Below are 17,971 nucleotides of genomic sequence, written 5' to 3'. Positions count from 1 at the left end.
AAAGCCTCCCTGAACCTTATAGATCCACGTTGAGCTCTTCTCATAGCCCTTGTGTCTTGCAGTTCAGATTCAACAGACTGCTGCTCCATCTCTGCCCTCCACACGGGTAAACAATACCAATTGTCATTTTGCATCTGCTGAACCAGTAGTTGAATCGTTCCTTAATGCTGTCAGTCTGACCAGCATGTGGCTTCGTGAGCCAGGGGAGCAAGGGGTAGGCTGGATCCCCCAGGATCACTATTGGCATTTCAGCATTGCCAATGGTAATCTGCTGGTCAGGAAAGAAAGTCCCTGATTGTAGCTTTCTGAACAGTCCTGTGATCTTAAAGATGCGAGTATCATGCACCTTCCCTGACCAGCCCACATTAATGTCGGCGAAGCATCCCTGGTGATCCACCAGTGCTTGCATAACCATAGAAAAGTAGCCCTTTCTATTGATGTACTCAGCGGCAAAGTGGTCTGATGCTGAAATAGGGACATGCATGCCATCTATTGTTCTACCACAGTTCAGGATATATCCTGCATATTACCCAGCGTCACAGTCCTGCAAAGCAGGAGGCGATTAATGGTCTTGCATGACTACAGCCCCCACAGTGGAATTCCTGACTACAAATTGATTCCCAACTCACCGGTAGCAATCTGTCATTGCAAATTTCCACAGTGCAATCTCCATTTGCTTCTCCACTGTCAGTGCCGCTCTCATTTTGGTGTCCCTGCACTGGAGGGCTGGGGTGAGCTTGGCACATGGATCCAAGAATGTGGACTTGTGCATCTGAAAGTTCTGCAGTCACTGCTCATCATCCCAAACCTGCATTATGATCCAATCCCATCAGTCAGTGCTTGTTTCTTGGGTCCAGAAGCAGCACTCCATATCTGCAGCTGCTCCGTGAACGCCACCAGCAACCTTGAATTGGTTCTTGCTATGTCCCACAGCAATCTGTCCTTCGGGGAATTGTGTTCTTCACTCATTTGGTTCTTTTTGCAGCTGTGCAAATACTCCAGGATCATGCACCCTGTGCTTACAATGTTCATGATAAAAGTATAGAACTGTGCAGGTTCCATGCTTTTGTCAGAGATGGCAGACATTGAAGAGGGCTGCGTGGGTTTGTGGGATTTTGAAAAAAGATGCAAAAATTATGGGAAACAGATAACATGATGGGATGGAGACAGTTGCAAACTGGGAAGTTGACTCCATGCTCCCAATAACTCCTGCTTAACTTTTTTTGGCCTTCATGCACTTCCAAAGCTTCCCATAAGAGAGTGCACTGATGCCTACCCATGATGCACTGCACTCTGAATCAATACAAGCACTTCTGGTGAGTATACACACCGCCGACACTAGGAGCCAAGTATACACAAGCACAAACGATGTACTGAGTATGGTGGCTGTATGCCGATGTAACTGTTGCGATGTTCAGGATCATGATAATTGACAATATCAGATACACTTGGAGGGCCCAAGCATCATGTGTAGGTTCACCAGAGAAACAAATGGTGAACAAGACCCTGGTGCATGACGCAGAACAGAATCTCAGTTTTGAGCTTTGTAATTTAGTGCTTTAGTGGAGGAGATTGAGGGTAATTGTATTTCAATCTTAAAATTACTAATTTTGCTCCAGCACTGTATGAACAGGCATGGCTGGAGAAAAATGTATTTCTGTGTTGGATGCACTGTAGCACGGAAATAGTGAGAGCGCATTTCTGCACTCACCAAGCACAATAGCCAAAGCAGCGTGCATGCACCAAGAGCCATGTCTGTTACCCTTCTGAACCCAGCCCCATCCATACAACCAGCTACGCTCCCAGTAATGCACAGTAATAGTGACCTTGCACATTACCTTAGTCAGCCACCTTCCTGTACTGTTGCCAGACAGCTTTGGTAACATCATCTTCTCTCCTTCATTGGCTGGTCCAGTTCAGATTCTGTAGCTCTTCTCAAAAGTCACCTATGCTGTGGCTGTGAGATCCCACATCCAGCATCTTGAAATGGGAAAGTAATTGTCTGTCAGTTGCCAGAGACTGTGTTTGAGTTCTTCACCTGATGGTATTGTGTAGTCATTTTTTCTCCCACTTCACTGGATGCTGCTATCCACAAGGTAATAAGAGACTCACTGACACACTTTCTGATTGGTTTGCTAAATTCAAAACAGCTTGGATACCTAACTTGTGCCAGACAACAGCAAGTAAAGCCTTGCACTGTTCCTCAGACCCAAAGTACTCCCTTGCCTTTGTCATAGTAGAGATTATGATCTGTTATCAACGTTATGAAAACAACGGAAGATAGTCATTTTGTGCTTTGTGGCTTCCAGGTGATGTAGCCAGAGTAGCCCTCTATGGTAGTTTATACACAGGGGCAGAATCTCCAGAGGGCAAGTATATATAGTGGCACCCTCTGACTGCACTGATTTATGGAAGAAGGAAGGACTAGCTGTACTGGTTATAGTGGTGTGGTTCAGAGTTTCTGATCTACATAACAAAATTAGTTGCAAGACCCAAGCTATGTGCCAAACTGGTCTGGAGGAGGATTGTTGAGTTTTGACTTTCCTACTTTTTTGTTCCTAGACTTTCTTGAAGTGAGAGAAATAGAAGGGTTAAGGTATGTGCTTTGTGCTCCTAGGCTGAAGGATGCAAAACAGCAACGATGGGAATGAGATCTAGTATATCTTACCATGTATGGTACCAGTGAAATCCTACAGATATGTTTTCATTATCAACTGATTATGTATAAGCTTGAAAGATTCTTTCCTTTAAAATAGATGCAGAGTTCTTCCATTTCAGATTCTGATTTATAAGGTTTTCAAATTGTTCATACACCGGTGTAAATAGTTCAGCCCTGACTTCTTTCCCTGAAATTACTTTGACATCATTACATTTTAACTGGGCCTTGGAAAGACTGCGAAGTTAAATTGAACAAAATTACGTATCATTATAAGCAGCTATATTATTTTTCTCGAGGCTCGAGATCAAGGGAGCTGTAAACATGTCTGAAATTATCCTCCTACCTGGAAATTAAAGTAGAGCTTAGATATGCTCTTGTTCAATCAGAGCTATTGGATGTGAAGCAGAAAGTAATTCATTTATGTTATACAGGAGATCAGACTAGATTCTCACAGTGGTCCTCTCTGGCTTTAAAATCTATGAATCTTGTATACCTAAATATAAATACTGAAAGGAGAAAATAAATAGTCTTGTTTTATCTTCATAATCTTTGGAAATTAGGTGTGATAATTAGGAATTATAAGAAAAAATGTGGCACTCCAGTGAGAGAAATGATTTCTTCAGCAGTTTGCCAAGGGCTTTTGTTGCCAAAATAGTAACGAGACTCAAAGTACAAAGGAGGCTGATTTTAAATTCCTTTAGGGAACTGTCCTGAAGAGTGTGTAACAATCTGTTTCAGACAAGCAAATAAACTCTAGATACTTCCAAACATGCATATATAATTACATAACTGTCTCTCTATCGAGGACTATCAAATTCTATTGTAAGAGGAAGTGAGTTTTGGCTGCACCTTTATACTGATGGGTAATATATGATGTCGATTAGGTCCAGAACAGTTTGGCAGTTTTCAGAAAAGGTCAGCAGCATACCACTTTACTAGTCAAACCAGACATCAGAGATATCTCTAGTAAATTTTTCATCGAGACTATTGGAATATTGGCTAATTGATTATGGTTAAATCCAAGTGGATTAAATTTATGTTGGACAAGAAGACATTTTCTGTGCTCTTTCCCCTCACCCTCCGGTTTGCAACATGGAAATTAAGATATAGATCATTACAAATTAGAAACACTAACTAATTATCCCCATTATACAGTAAAATTGTAAAATGAAATGGAAAAGTCTCCATTAATATTTTCTACAGCACTCATAGAATTACTAACATACCTAGAAGCTAAGGAGTGCTTAATAAACGCTCTGGAAATAGCTTTCTTTCAGCATCCAAGCAACACGATCCCTGTTTTATTGAGTACTGTACTCATTATAACTTTTATATTGTCCTAAATTTTCTTCTGATCAAATAAAGCACTCAGTCTCCAGTACGTAGCACAAGCAGCTAGGCTGTGAACTGAGGAGTTCCTTTGGGGCTAAAGGAAAGGTATCCTTCACTGCCTCAAGCTGTAGCTTAGCAACAGAGCTGATCCACATCCCTTGAACTAAGCTTAGAGCTAGAGTAGCTTCCATGGTACCTATGCCTCCCCTAGGCAGAGAGAATGTCCAGTGGATCTGTTGGTACACTCACAATGGTGCTCATCATCTTCATGCAGGAGTTTCCCAGAGAACTGGTCTTTTAAGGTTTACATGTCCCCTGTGTGAGTTCCCAAGATCTCGCTCATCCTATGCAATTGATTTGTACAGGTTCCACATCAGGCAGGGACCTTTGGAAGAGAGGCAGAATTTACCACATAGAAAAAATTCTTGGAAAAAACATTATGAAACGCTAAGAAAAATGCAGTTGTATTCCCTAAATTCTTTTGTGAAGGGTAAGAATAGTAGTCTGAATTACATCCCTGTTTACCATGTAAACATCATTATCTCTTTGGGAATAACTGCATTAGGGAATAGCTACATAAGAATGAAATCTTAGGGTGCGAGAGGAGGGTAATGTGTCATTGAAAATCTTTCTATTTCATGTACATTCTGCTTCTCTTTTTGGTCATTCTTGTTAATGCATAAAAGTTTAAGTTGCATAAAAATAGAATATTTCCTTAGGGTCTTGCTGTTTATTCCCTCCAGAAATCTTAACCCCTCATTGGATGCATATCAGTCACATTCCAAGCAACTAATTTTGATGTCACAAATAAATTTATGACTTCAGATGGGGAATAACATCAGGAGAAAGTGAGCTGTAAAAAAAAAAAAATCTCATTTCCATGCCTATATTAGTGTAATTAAGGGTAAGGAAAGAGAAACAAACAAAACTTAAATAAGTAGGTTTTTCAAAAATTTCCATGATGTGTAAAGCTGCTTTTAGAAACTCAGACGAATTTGGATCAAAATTTAGTTTTATTAGAATTTATTATGTTTGTGTTTAGATTAATTGATGGTGGTAACATTGTGCTTTTTAGGCTATGGCTACACAACAGCTTACATTGATATACGTTGTATCACTCGGGTGTGAATTAGCGACCCACTGAGCAACATAACTTATGCCAATTTATACCAACATACCTTATGCTGTCCGGGGTGGACAGCAGTGTCGGCAGGAGTGTGGTAGCCCATAGAAGCACTTACTGCACTTTCCAGCAGAGGCCAGGTGGACATCCAGTCAAAAATTTAGCTTTAAAGACTCAGTGTCATTTTGTGTTTTGCCAAAAGTATGGGACAGATAATGTGTAGCCTGAATGGACAAGTTTGTTGCCACCTTCCACTGGTTTGATTTAGTCCATGTCTGTCTCTGATAGTGTCCAGTACCCAGTGCTTCAGAGGAAGGTTTAAAAAAGTAGATGAACAAAATTTAATAGACAGTTATAGAATTAAACCGCTCGTAGGGGAGAAGTCTTTCTAACCCCATTAGTTAGAGCCTGGCTTACGCTTCACAATGTAAGGATTTCTACCCTTTGTGTTTTTAAAAAGACAAAACCACTAACTAATAAAAACTGAGGCACTGAAAAGAGAGACACAAAAAAGCCTTCTAACTCACTGCCTCTGCCACTGAAATGAACTGAGTTATAGTGGGTGCTGCGCCTTCTTAGATGCCCTGGGTCCAAACATTAGGATCCATGAGGGAAGATCCACACAGCCCCATTGGATGCTGCTATATAAAGAGCTCTGAGCATGTATGTTGTGATGGGTTGGGTCACAGAGACCCCCTTGGGACTGCCACCTGATGTGCTGAGACTACCCCTGAGCCTGTTTTCCCTGCCAGCTTGGGACTTCAGAACCCTGTCTTGTTGAGCTAGCCTGCTGCAAACACAGACCCAGATCTGAATCACTTCCCCCAAAAGCTGCAGACTTAAGTGGAAACAGCTTAAGAAGTGGTCCTGACTCTAGCATCCAGACACCCAGCTCCCAATGGTATCCAAACCACAAATAAATCCGTTTTACTCTGTATAAAGCTTATACAGAGTAAACTCATAAATTGTCCACCCTCTATAACAGACAGAGAGATATGTATAGCTGTTTGCTCCCCCAGGAATTAATTAATTACTCTGGGTTAATTTATAAGCAAAAGTGATTTTATTAAATATAAAAAGTAGGATTTAAGTGGTTCCAAGTAATAACAGACAGAACAAAGTAAGTTACCAAGCAAAATAAAATAAAACACACAAGTCTAAGCCTAATACAGTAGGAAACTGAATACAGATGAAATCTCACCCACAGAGATGTTCCAATAAACTTCTTTCACAGACTGGACTCCTTCCTAGTCTGGGCCCAATCCTTTCCCTTGCGGCCCATAGAGTTACAGCTGTTTGGCGGCGCTTAACGCTTTCCAGGAGGGAGGGGAGGAGGCGGGGCAGGGGTGGGGATTTGGGGAAGGGGTTGGAATAGTGGCAGGGAGGGGGTGGAGTTAGGATGGGGACTTTGGGGAAGGGGTTGGAATGCGGGTGGGGAAGGGGTGGGAAGAGGCAGGGCAGGAGCGGGGCCTCATGGAAGGGGTGGAGTGGGGTTGGGCGGGGGGGGGGAGGCTTTTGTACCTTTATATGAAAAGGTGTCAGTGATGCGGCCCTCAGGCCAATGTACTAGTCCTCATGTGGCCCTCGTGGTGATTTGAGTTTGAGATCCCTGTTATAAATGGAAAAGCACCAGGTTTAAGATGGATTCCAGTACCAGGTGACATGGTCACATGTCCTGTGAGACCCCGAGCCTTCATTCTTCCTGGCCTGACTCACAGGAAGGCTTGCAAGTAAACAGAGCCATTTACAACCAGTTGTCCTAGTTGATGGGAGCCATCAAGATTCCAGACCACCATTAATGTCCCACACTTTGCATAATTACAATAGGACCTCAGAGTTATATTTCATATTTCTAGATTCAGATACAAGAATGATACCTTTATACAAATAGGATGACCACACTCAGTAGATTATAAGCTTTGTAATGATATTTTACAAGAGACTTTTTGCATGAAGCATATTCCAGTTACATTATATTCACACTCATTGTGGGGAGGGATAGCTCAGTGATTTGAGCATTGGCCTGCTAAACCCAGGGTTGTGAGTTCAATCCTTGAGGGGGCCATTTAGGGATCTGGGGCAAAAATCTGTCTGGGGATTGGTCCTGCTTTGAGTAGGGGGTTGGACTAGATGACCTCCTGAGGTCCCTTCCAACCCTGATATTCTATAATTAGCATATTTTCATAAAATCATATAGAGTGCAATGTCACATATGTCAAGTGCATGTTCAGGAGAGGGATCCATATAGACAGTATTAGTATTCATGTATTAACAATGCAGAAATACCAGCATTTTAAAAAAACATCCTAGGTTAATTCTGAAAAGAAGAGACTAAAGGATTTCCTTGGGGCAAGGGGAGGGTGTTTCCTATGCAAATCCAGATAAATTTTAGATGATATTCATATTTATATCTTAATTCTCCAAGCCTCAAAATATGGCAGTTCAGCTAAACTTCTAGAATCTGTAGAGGCTCCCTTTCTCTCCTAGCACATTTCTCCTCCATCCGTTCAGGTGCCCTCCCCTTTACCTGCAGTTGTCTTCTGCAAAGAGAGAGACAGTAGCCTGCAAATTGTCCTGTCCCTTCTTCCTTACTGAATGGAAGCAGCAGCAGCAGCAGCAGACCCATTGCCCCTGTGACATATTAAGGGGGCATCCCCTGTCTTTTCTCCATTGAGGGTCCCCCAGTTGTGTCTCCTGCAAGTTGGGAGGGTTCACCTGAAGAAATGGAGGAAAATAAACTTGTTCCAAAAGGGTCTTATAAATGTATTTACCTGTGAAAGTGCACTTCAGATCTTCTGCCAAACACTTCGGAAACTTTTCAAAGTGTTTTTACCAGGTTTGTAGATTGATGATGGAGTGAATGCTGAAAGAGGTTTTCAAATATCCCTCGATCAGCAAAGCCTTTCCACCTAAAAACAGTCATGCTGCCATTTCCATTCCTGTGTTATAGCTTGTTTTAAATAGTACCAATATATGCCATTGCCCAGAGTTTTCTCAACCTGAAACTATGCTAATTTATATGTTCCTATCTCCAGGCAGTGTCAGGAAATAAGTTGATGGGGTCTACAGCTCCTCCGTCTGATAAAGGATCAGTACAAATTAGAGTGCTTTCACCCAAAAATCTTTCACCCTCTCCTGCACATGCACTTGACATACAAGCTCAGAGCTCTTTACGTAGCAGCGTCCAGTGTGGTTGTGTGGATGCTCCCTCATGTATCCAAATGTTTGGACCCAGGGCATCTAAAGCACACATCTAAAATAGCAATAGTCCAGAACAACCCAGATATAGTTACCCAAAGTTTGAGATGGTGTTGAGTGGTCAGCAGTAGGTTTGTGGGGACCAGCCTTCCTCCTAGCAACTAGGGAGTTGGATGTCAGCCTCCTAGCTCATAGAAAACCTCTTCAAACTTCTCCAAGGCCTGGTCCACACTAACCCCCCACTTCGGACTAAGGTACGCAAATTCAGCTATGTTAATAACGTAGCTGAATTCGAAGTACCTTAGTCCGAACTTACCGCGGGTCCAGACGCTGCAGGCAGGCTCCCCCGTCGATGCCGCGTACTCCTCTCGCTGAGCTGGAGTACCGGTGTCGACGGCAAGCACTTCCGGGATCGATCCCAGAAGATCGATCGCTTACATCCGGACCAGGAAGTAAGTATAGACGTACCCCAAATTACACACACTGACTGATCTTTTTATAGGTTGCTCAAAACAAAGCTAATAACTCATAGTAACCCCTTGCAAACTAATAGTTTTCCTAACATCAGCAAGCAACTCCTAGTCATAACATCAGCAAAAACTCATAATCAGGAACACACAAATCCAAGGTCAGCTATCCACACTTTCGCCCATTCTCATGATTCTTCCAATTTTATTTTCCATCCTTATCAGCAAAACTGCAGCTGCAGCTATTTCCTGTGCTTATACAAAGCTCAAGTTATTTCTAACAATGTGGTATTCTCGCTTCCAGTTAATGGTGGCTGAGTGCACAAAATGGCTCTGGTATTGTCAAATCAATTTATTTTGTAACAATGCCTTATAGATACACAACTAGGTTTTTAATATGCAGCAGAAGGAGAATTGTGTTAAAAGGATAGAAATGTATATGGAACAGTATGTTTTGGCTGAAAAATTAGAACCAGAAGATTGCACAGTTTGTTGCTTCTATAGGTTGAGATCATTTCACAGACCTGGGGCTTCTTTATACCTCCATTCCACAAGCTGCCTGTGTGCCGTCGTCTATTTCAGGGACCCCTCATGCCGGGGCCTTTGTGTGCCTCATTTTCCCCCTCCACCCTGTAACAAAATAGGAGATAGCTGTATTGTATTTATGACTATTGTGCATTCCTCTCTGTTTGTTTGTGATAGGTTACTTACTATGGGGTGAGATCAAAAGGAGGTGTTGGAGAAATCAAGCAGGAAAGACAAAATTATGACCTAGATAAGGAGCATCCCAGCAAACACTCAAACACAATAGGCAGGTTACTTGCTGTAAAGAGGCTGCCTGCCTGGTGCCAGCAAGATTATACAGCTGTTTTCTCCAGGCTGAGACCAGAAGACACTGCTCAGTTAAAGATTTGCTCCTGCAGAAAGGGGAGGAAAGGTTGTCAGCAGACTGAGGCTGACACCCAGGCTGATTGAGACATGGAAAGAGGGTCTGTGGGGATGAAAACTAACTCTCAGACTCAGAAGGGTAGTCTGCAATATGCTGGACCTACCTGAGATATTTATAGAGAAGTTAAGGTCCCTGTAGGACTCTGTTGTTTTAACCCATTTGCTATGCATGTGGTGCACCCTTTGGCAAATAAATACTACTTTGTTCTGAAAAAGCTGTTTCTCCATCACTGCAAACTTATTCTGTCATAGTCTCCTGGAGGAAATGAGTGTACAGGTGCCAAAACCAGTTTGGCCTTTCAGATTAACATGATTGGTAAATAGGAGGGCTGCAAGCCAGAGATCCAGTCTGAGGGTAGGACTGTGTTGTTCTACCCAGAGTGAGGTGTAGGAAGCTAGAGCCTGTCACCTGAGGGGTGCACTTAAAAGGGGCCAAAAGCACAGCTTGCACTCTAACCATGAAACTCCCCATTCATTCCATCCCCCCCATACCAAGGGCTCTATACAAACCCATTCTGCCCTCTGCCAGGGATTCTGTGTGCCTCCATTCCTCTCATACCTTCACTTTCCCAATTGTCGTCTTCCATTTTTTCTTTCTCTTTCAGGGTGTCAGTATTTTGAACTGTATTGGGAGGGTGGATAGAGCTGATATGGAGGCATTGTTATTATGAAAGGTGTTAATGACTGCCATCAACTATTTGATCTGTAGAAAATTACAGAATACTTGAGGGTGCTCGTCCTGCTGACCAGATGGTGGGGACAACTTGGGTCTCCCATTTCTCCCTTCCAGTTTTTTTGATTTTGAGCAAAATCAATAGGGTTCAGTCCAGTGATGCCTAGAACAGTCCCCGAAGTTTTGGAATTGATTGGATGTGGTGTTCAAAAGTTCTCATGTTACATTGAAACAGAGTAATGCCTTCAAGTAGAGGGTAAAGCTGCTCAACTTTGATCTAAAATGCTACTAGGAAACATTTGAGTTGTTAGTGATTCATTGTAATTTATGTTGTGTTGTTTCAATGATGTGCTTATTAACTCTGTTCAAACTAAATTTTCCATGCTACAGATTGATTATTTAAGTTAATTTTTAACCTAATTTGTTTACTTTGTTGGCTTTGCTTTCATGTTACCATTAAAAACTGAGACAAAATCAAGGAAAACTAGGCTTTTATTTCGTCTACTCTCCTAAGCTATTGTAGTTGTCTGTTATATATTTTATGGTACTTAAACTAAAATATAGTTTTATCGGAAACAAGGCAAATTGAAGATCAACTTTAAGGGGCAGGTTAAGTACTTTTTACTTAAGGCCATGTTAAGCAAATTATTCGTTCATTCTTTGAGGTGAAATGGGAGTTTTGCCAGAGGAAGGAGTGCTGAATGACACTCTAATGATGCATCTTGACTCTGGAATGTCTTCCATTTGTCTGTCAACTTGATCAGTAACATGGACAAATTCCACCCTAACTTAAATCCCACGTAAGCTTTCAGTGGGGTTTCATGCGAAGTGAATGAGGGTGAAATTTGAACCATAGTTTCTTTGTATTCAATATTTTTTTACTTTACTAATAATAAAACCATTCATTAGAATTTTTTATTTTAAATTAAAAACCTTTAATCTCTGTTTCTTTTCAGGTTTTGTGAATGATTCAGTTACTAAATGCATTGTGGCTTTACGCTTAACTGTGGTAGTAAAAGTCAGCACCTGCATGCCTGTGGGAAGCCACTCAGATGACTTTCAGTGTTTGGGAAAAGGAAAATGTATCACAAAACCATCTGAGGTAAGGTGAAACATTATCAAAAACCTTATTTAAAGAGTAGACATTAAATGGGGTAGGACATAGGTCATACGTTTAGACTAGTATTTCGATACTAATTCCACTGTGTGTGCGTGCGTGCATGCATGCATGTCTATATGTTTCAAAAGCTGGTAAAGGTTACTAAGTAATAACAGTGTACTTGTCTGTCACATCATTTACAAAACTGAAGATCTGAAAAGCAAAGAAATAATTAATTAAAGATGTGAAGAATCAAACACTGCCCAGATAACAAAAAAATATTTGTATCAAGTATAGAGTAATTTATATTTCATCACAACAAAACCAACTTAACTTTCACCATCAAGGAATACTTTTCTTCACTAGTGATCTCAAAATATAAACACCCCCCCTTTTGAAACAAAAGCATTAATTGATATATGTTCACATGAATGATCTCCATAGTGTTATATTGGCAATTTCTTAAATATTTAGGTAAAAGATCAGTTGTATTGGGTACACAGCTTCCCCTGAGGACTATAGCCTGGCTTGAGAGTAGAAAGGGGAGGGAAAGCAGAGGCTGCACTGAAGAGAGCTGAGTTGCAATAAGTGGTGAACCCAAATCTTCACGTGAACCTGCAGACCTGTACAATCCGGTTTGTGCAGCCCACGCAGCTCTGTTGTTTTTAAGGTTTTATGTAATCTTACACCGTTCTCACCATGTATGTTAGTCTATGTAATGACTTATTCAGAAATTTAAAAATGGTGCCACCGATTCATATAAATCAGCTTGGGTAGAAACAAGGCAGAGCTGTTTGAGTAATGCTGAAAATCAAAAAGATACACTAGAATTGGAAAACATACGTGAAGGGTAACAAAAATTATTTGGGTTATGGAACAGCTTTCATATGAGGGGAAATTAAAAAGACTGGGACTGTTCAGCTTGGAAAAGAGACACTGAAGAGGGATATGATAGAGGTCTATAAAATCATGACTGGTGTGGAGAAAGTGAATAAGGAATTGTTATTTACCCCATCACATAACACAGGAACCAGGGATCACCCAAACAAACAAATAGGCAGCATGTTTAAAAAAAACATAATAGTATTTCTTCACACAATGCACAGTCAACCTGTGGAACTCGTTGCCAAGGGATGTTGTGAAGGCCAAAACTATAACTGGACTCAAAAAAGAATTAGATAAGTTCATGGAGGATAGGTCCATCACTGGTTGTTAGCCAAGATTGTCAGGGATGCAATTCGATGCTCTGGGTGTCCCTAAGCCTCTGACTGCGACATACTGGGACTGGATGACTGGGGATGGATCACTAGTTAATTGCCCTGTTCTGTTCATTCCCTCTGAAGCATCTGGCATTGGCCACTGTCGGAAGACACAGGATACTGAGCTAGATAGACCATTGGTCTGACCCACTATGGCTATTCTGACGTTTTTATGTTATATTGTTTTTCCTTACTGTATCTGATTACTGTTGACTTCACTTCTCTTTCCCTTTAACAATATTGTATTGAAGGACTATAGTAGAGATCATAGGAATTTCATTGATCACTTTGTGGTCTGATAGTTCCTCTAGACAAAATAACATGCAAAGGAAAGAATTATAAAACCTTCTGCTAAATTCTGTTGTCTGGGTGTCATTTTTACCAGTCTAGTCTGTGTTTCTTTGAATTAGGCCACATATTCTCCATTAGTCTATATGGAAAATGTCTTGTGTATATATTCGTTTTTTAACAACAAACATTTTAGAGCACAGTAAAAACCTAGATTAACTGTGAATATTTAATATTCACTTGGGAGATAAAAGTAGTGGTGGCTGTTGAGCAAATATTAACATCTGTTAGCCTTCTGTGCACAGAAAAGTTGGCACGTTTGGGGAATTAAATAATAGCTCAGCTGCTACCATTTACTAATTTAAACTCTAAACAAAAGCACATTACATTGACAGAAAATTGTAGTTTGAACTGCAATGATAATAATTGAAATGCTAAAATACATATATCCATGACAGTATTAACATCTGGAAGAATGGAACAGCTTCTTCAGACCTGAAAAATAATGTTTTTAAAATACTTGAGATATTATACACAAAATTACTACAAGACCATTTTAGAAATAAATGCTACTTTCCAGTTTAGAGTCTTACTGTAGTGGTTGTCTATCAATGTTGTTCATTCAAGTACACATGTGTCCTATTTCATAAACTAGTTTAATTTTTTAATTTATTTCCTTCTAAATTTTAAAATTTTCTTTCAGAACCACAGCTTTCTAAATCACATAAGCTTCTTACATAATAATACATTAAAAACTTAGTATGGGACATCATAATGTGAATATGTGCCCATTCTTTATTTAGTAAGAAGAATTATTTAATTTAGTATGGATAATTTTATTTGTTTGGATTTTTAAATGCATTTATTAACACTCCTAAAGCACAGGTACAAAATTGAAACTTTATAAGAGTAGTTCAACCAAAAATCATGTGGAAGATAAAGCATATGAACTAGAATGTTCACTAAAAAAGGAGGAAGGCAGTATACTTCTCCCTTTCCTCTTTCTCCCTGTTTATTTTCCCATCTTCTCTCTCTTTTCTCCATCTGTTAATATGTTATGTTATATTACATAGACCTAAAGATCTACATTGACTGTTGTATCTGACTATTTTGGAAGAAGTGATGACCTGTTGGTGTATTCTGTGTTTCATTCATGAAGATGTGTGCATTATAATTTGTAATGAACCTATTTATATAGATCTTTGACCTGTACCATTTTACAAAAAATAAAAAAGAAACAAAATTGGTTCAGTGCTACCAAATAGGGTCTGTCAACCCTCAACTTCAAAACCCCATTCAATACCCACCACTCCACCTTCAAATCTTTGGAAGACAAATGCCCAATATAAGTCTTGATGCAAGCTCTGGCAGTCTTTAAATCCAGGCCTTGGCAGATCAAAGGGGAAGTACTTTCCAGGGGTGACGAATCCTCACTGAGAATGCCCAATCAGTAGGTCCCATCCATGTAATCATTACTAGCCTTTATTGTTGTACTTGCATAGAACCACATAAAGAATCAGGCTATGGGGAGAGCAAGGCATCACCATTTAAAGTTTTATAGGTTAAAACTCAGAACATGGGAATTATTTTTGCAAACAATGGCCTTTTTCATTGAAAAATTCCAAAACTCAGTTTTTTTGACGAGCTCTGTAGCTGGTAGAGAAACGATGTATTTTTCACGAAAATAATGAAAAAAGGATAATTTTTTTGTCAGAACATTTCAAATTTCAAACCTTTTTTGCAGCAGCTCTAAAAATGAATGCATTAAACCTCAGTCAGAAATCATTTGATATCAGTGCCAATCACACAGAACAGATGTAACGTTCTGCCTATGATAAACATGGCCAAATAGCCAGGCAGATGTATTCTGAAATTTTAGAATGGTCTTAAGATATGTCACCCCATTTAGAGTGTATTACAGTAATGCAATCCAGTCTTGATATGACAAAAGCTTGGATGACCTTGATGAGATCTGTATCTGAAAGAAAATGTTACAACCTTTTTGCCAAGCACACACGATAAGTTGCTTTTTGGTTAAGTGCTGAAACTTGTAACATCCATCAGCTTCTGAACTCCAGCTAGATCTCTAGTTTGTAAGCCTGCATAAGAAATGGCAGGCTTACTCTCTCAACTGGGATGCTGATATCTTTGCTATTTCTTCAGATTGCATCCCGCACCTTATAAGCATCACCTTTGACTTTTCTGGGTTGAACCTCAATCAACTAATCCTCATCAACACCCCAATCTCTGTTAGACATGAAACAAGTCATTCAGCTGTGTTGACTGTGCTAGAAGAGAGAGAAATATTAAGTTGGATGTAATCTGCATACTATAGACAGCACAGCTGGTATTTCTAACCTCCTAAAACCCCAAATGATCATTGAATAGGAGAGGGGACAGAATGGAACACTCTCTGTCTCTGCATGGGAGAGCCCTTGAGGGAAATGAATAATTGTCTATGACTACTCTCCTGGTTCTCTTAAGGAGAAAGGAATGGAGTCACTTGAGGGTCTCCATCTATTAGTGCTAGGCTCTGTAGAGGAGAAAACGCACCTCATGGTGTTGCCTGATTTGTTGAGTGGATATTGATTATATCGATTTTCCTTTAGAGTTTCCAGTTAAACTCCCAATTGACAAAACAATTCAACTTCTTGAGGTTTGCCAGGTTCCCGCCCCAGAGTCAAGCACAACAGAAAGATTAAGTTCAATTTCAAATTCAGTTTCTTGTTGGGGACCCTGACGTGCAAAACAGTGACACACACGCTCGGAGCAGAGCTAAGATTTTAATAATTTTATTAATACAATCAGTAAAAATACAAATGTTCCAAACCAAATGAGAATGTAACTATAGTGTAACATGAGGCTGACATCCCACATCAGCCCATATGCGTACTCTCACAATTCTCATGGAGACCTAGAGGTGGGAAGGCCGGGTCCTATCTGATCTCTGGCATGCTAAACTAATCTGATGGTCAAGGTCCTGAGAGCTCTCTAGCTTCTGTGGTGGTTGGGCCTATTATAGGGTCCGGTGGCTGCTGTGAATATGCATGCAAATATTCTACTTCCTCTATCCAAAACTAAATTCCTCACCCTGATAATATTGGGGTGTCTGTAGCCTATAGGTTAGCATATTAATTATCCCAAGTCCATTGTCATATATGTAAATTTGTTGCCATAACAATCCTGCAGTTATATGTTTGCAGATGTTCTTAGCCCAAAATACTTAAAATACCTGTTAGTTATTTCATGCACTATTAGCAAAATTGCAACTGTAAACCAAGCAAAAATCTTATCTTAGGTTCCCCTATAGCTCAGTGTTTTTACTGGTTAACTTACTTATGCTAAGGTTTGTAGGTCTAAAGCCTCATGCTAAGTGCTCAAGCTGAGTCTTAAGGGGTTTGGGCCTGTAGGTTCCTTGCATTACCGCTGGATACAATATTTATATTCTGCAGGCTACAATGATCAGTGATAACTAAGCCAAGTAACATATCTAAAAGAATCAGGAATAGTAATCATCAGTGATCACAACTGGTACAGTTTATGATATGCTCTAACACTAACTAGGGCCACAGCTGTCCCAACAAGCTTCCTCCAAAAATGAAAGTTTGAGCCTAGGTGATAGCTGAAGAGATTTTTTTTTTCTTGATCAAGGGTCTAACAATTGTTTCTTGGAAAAAGAAGCTGGTATCTTGTGGATGTCCCCATTCTCCCCTGACACCCCCCCCCCCCCCAAAGGAGTTTGTGGCCCTTACATGCACAGGAATAGACAGAAGGGCTCAGATTATGTCCCCAACATATTTGCCTATTCAGTCAAAGGGTGCGTAGACTTCATTTTTGGAAGTGGTGGAGGCAGTTACATACATTGAGTCAAAAGGAGATTTATGAATTCACTCCATCACTGGCCATTTCTTCGCTCACTGTACTTCATCACACCAGTTCCAAGAGGCTGAAATATTGTCTTATATGGTTCTCAAATTGAAACCTTTTTTCGGTTGGTCCTACAAAATAAGCAGATATCCAACCCCCATTTTCTGGCCAATGAAGTAATACTGTTAAAAATAATAGGTTATTTAGAGATCATTCCTGAAATGCGTTGTGCCATCGATCCCCATTCAAATCAGCATGAGTCAAGGATCCAGGGAATTCAGTTTTAGTATAAATCTGTTATAGCAAAGAGCATACTGAAAACAGACCAATTAATAGTAATAATAGGAGCATATTTATTAAAGGAATAACTTGCAATGGGAACAGCTTCTAGCACACTGTAGCTTATGGCTAACTACCAGCAGCAGGTGGCGCTATTGGACCTAGAGAAGCCATAGAGAGGTCAGTTTCTGAAAGAGTCAGATACCAAAGTATTATAGGCAGAAAGAACTAGAATTAGAATTAGCAATATCCTTCATAAGTCTTTGCTACAGATCAAATTTGGGCTCACAATTATAACTATTCTTTAATTTCTACAGAAAAGTTGTTCAATTCTTTGGAACATACTGGGGAAAAAAACCAACCCTAACATTTATGAGCCTCTACATGCAACCAAACTACTTTAAAAATCATTCTAGATTGCGGATAATCAGCCAAGGCATCGGTTATGTTTCTGATTTCCAAATATAATTAATTTATGAACAGTTTTTTACGCCATTGAGAATAAAAATGTCATTTTATTTATTTCTCCCTACTGGTTTTTCGAACAGAAATTTTCTTGCTCTTTAGCCCTACAATTTAAGACTGGAAACTTTGATTCAGAACCAATATGAACAGTGCAGTTTTAATTAACTTGATTGTGGGAGGTGCATGCTGAGTTGAGTGGGATGTTTTTGCCACTATTTTCCTCATCCAAGGTGAGACATGCCATGAAATGGCTTGGTGATTTTTGTAGTGATATAGCAAGCAACTGCCAAAATTATATGCTCAACATGACTCAG

The 17,971-nt window shown here is 40.1% G+C and overlaps 1 protein-coding gene across 1 annotated transcript in view; it reads left to right on the top strand.

Moving 5' to 3' along the window:
- Window positions 1–17,971, top strand: part of DNER (delta/notch like EGF repeat containing) — a 277,948-nt gene that overhangs the window by 163,756 nt on the left and 96,221 nt on the right. The window contains exon 5 of the mRNA XM_065411069.1: window positions 11,357–11,502. Within this exon, the coding sequence (XP_065267141.1) occupies window positions 11,357–11,502 (146 nt within the window). The remainder of the gene's footprint in view (window positions 1–11,356; window positions 11,503–17,971) is intronic.

This window comes from Emys orbicularis, chromosome 9, assembly GCF_028017835.1.
Source record: "Emys orbicularis isolate rEmyOrb1 chromosome 9, rEmyOrb1.hap1, whole genome shotgun sequence".
NCBI lineage: Eukaryota > Metazoa > Chordata > Testudines > Emydidae > Emys > Emys orbicularis.
This window is presented reverse-complemented; position numbering and strand designations above follow the sequence as displayed.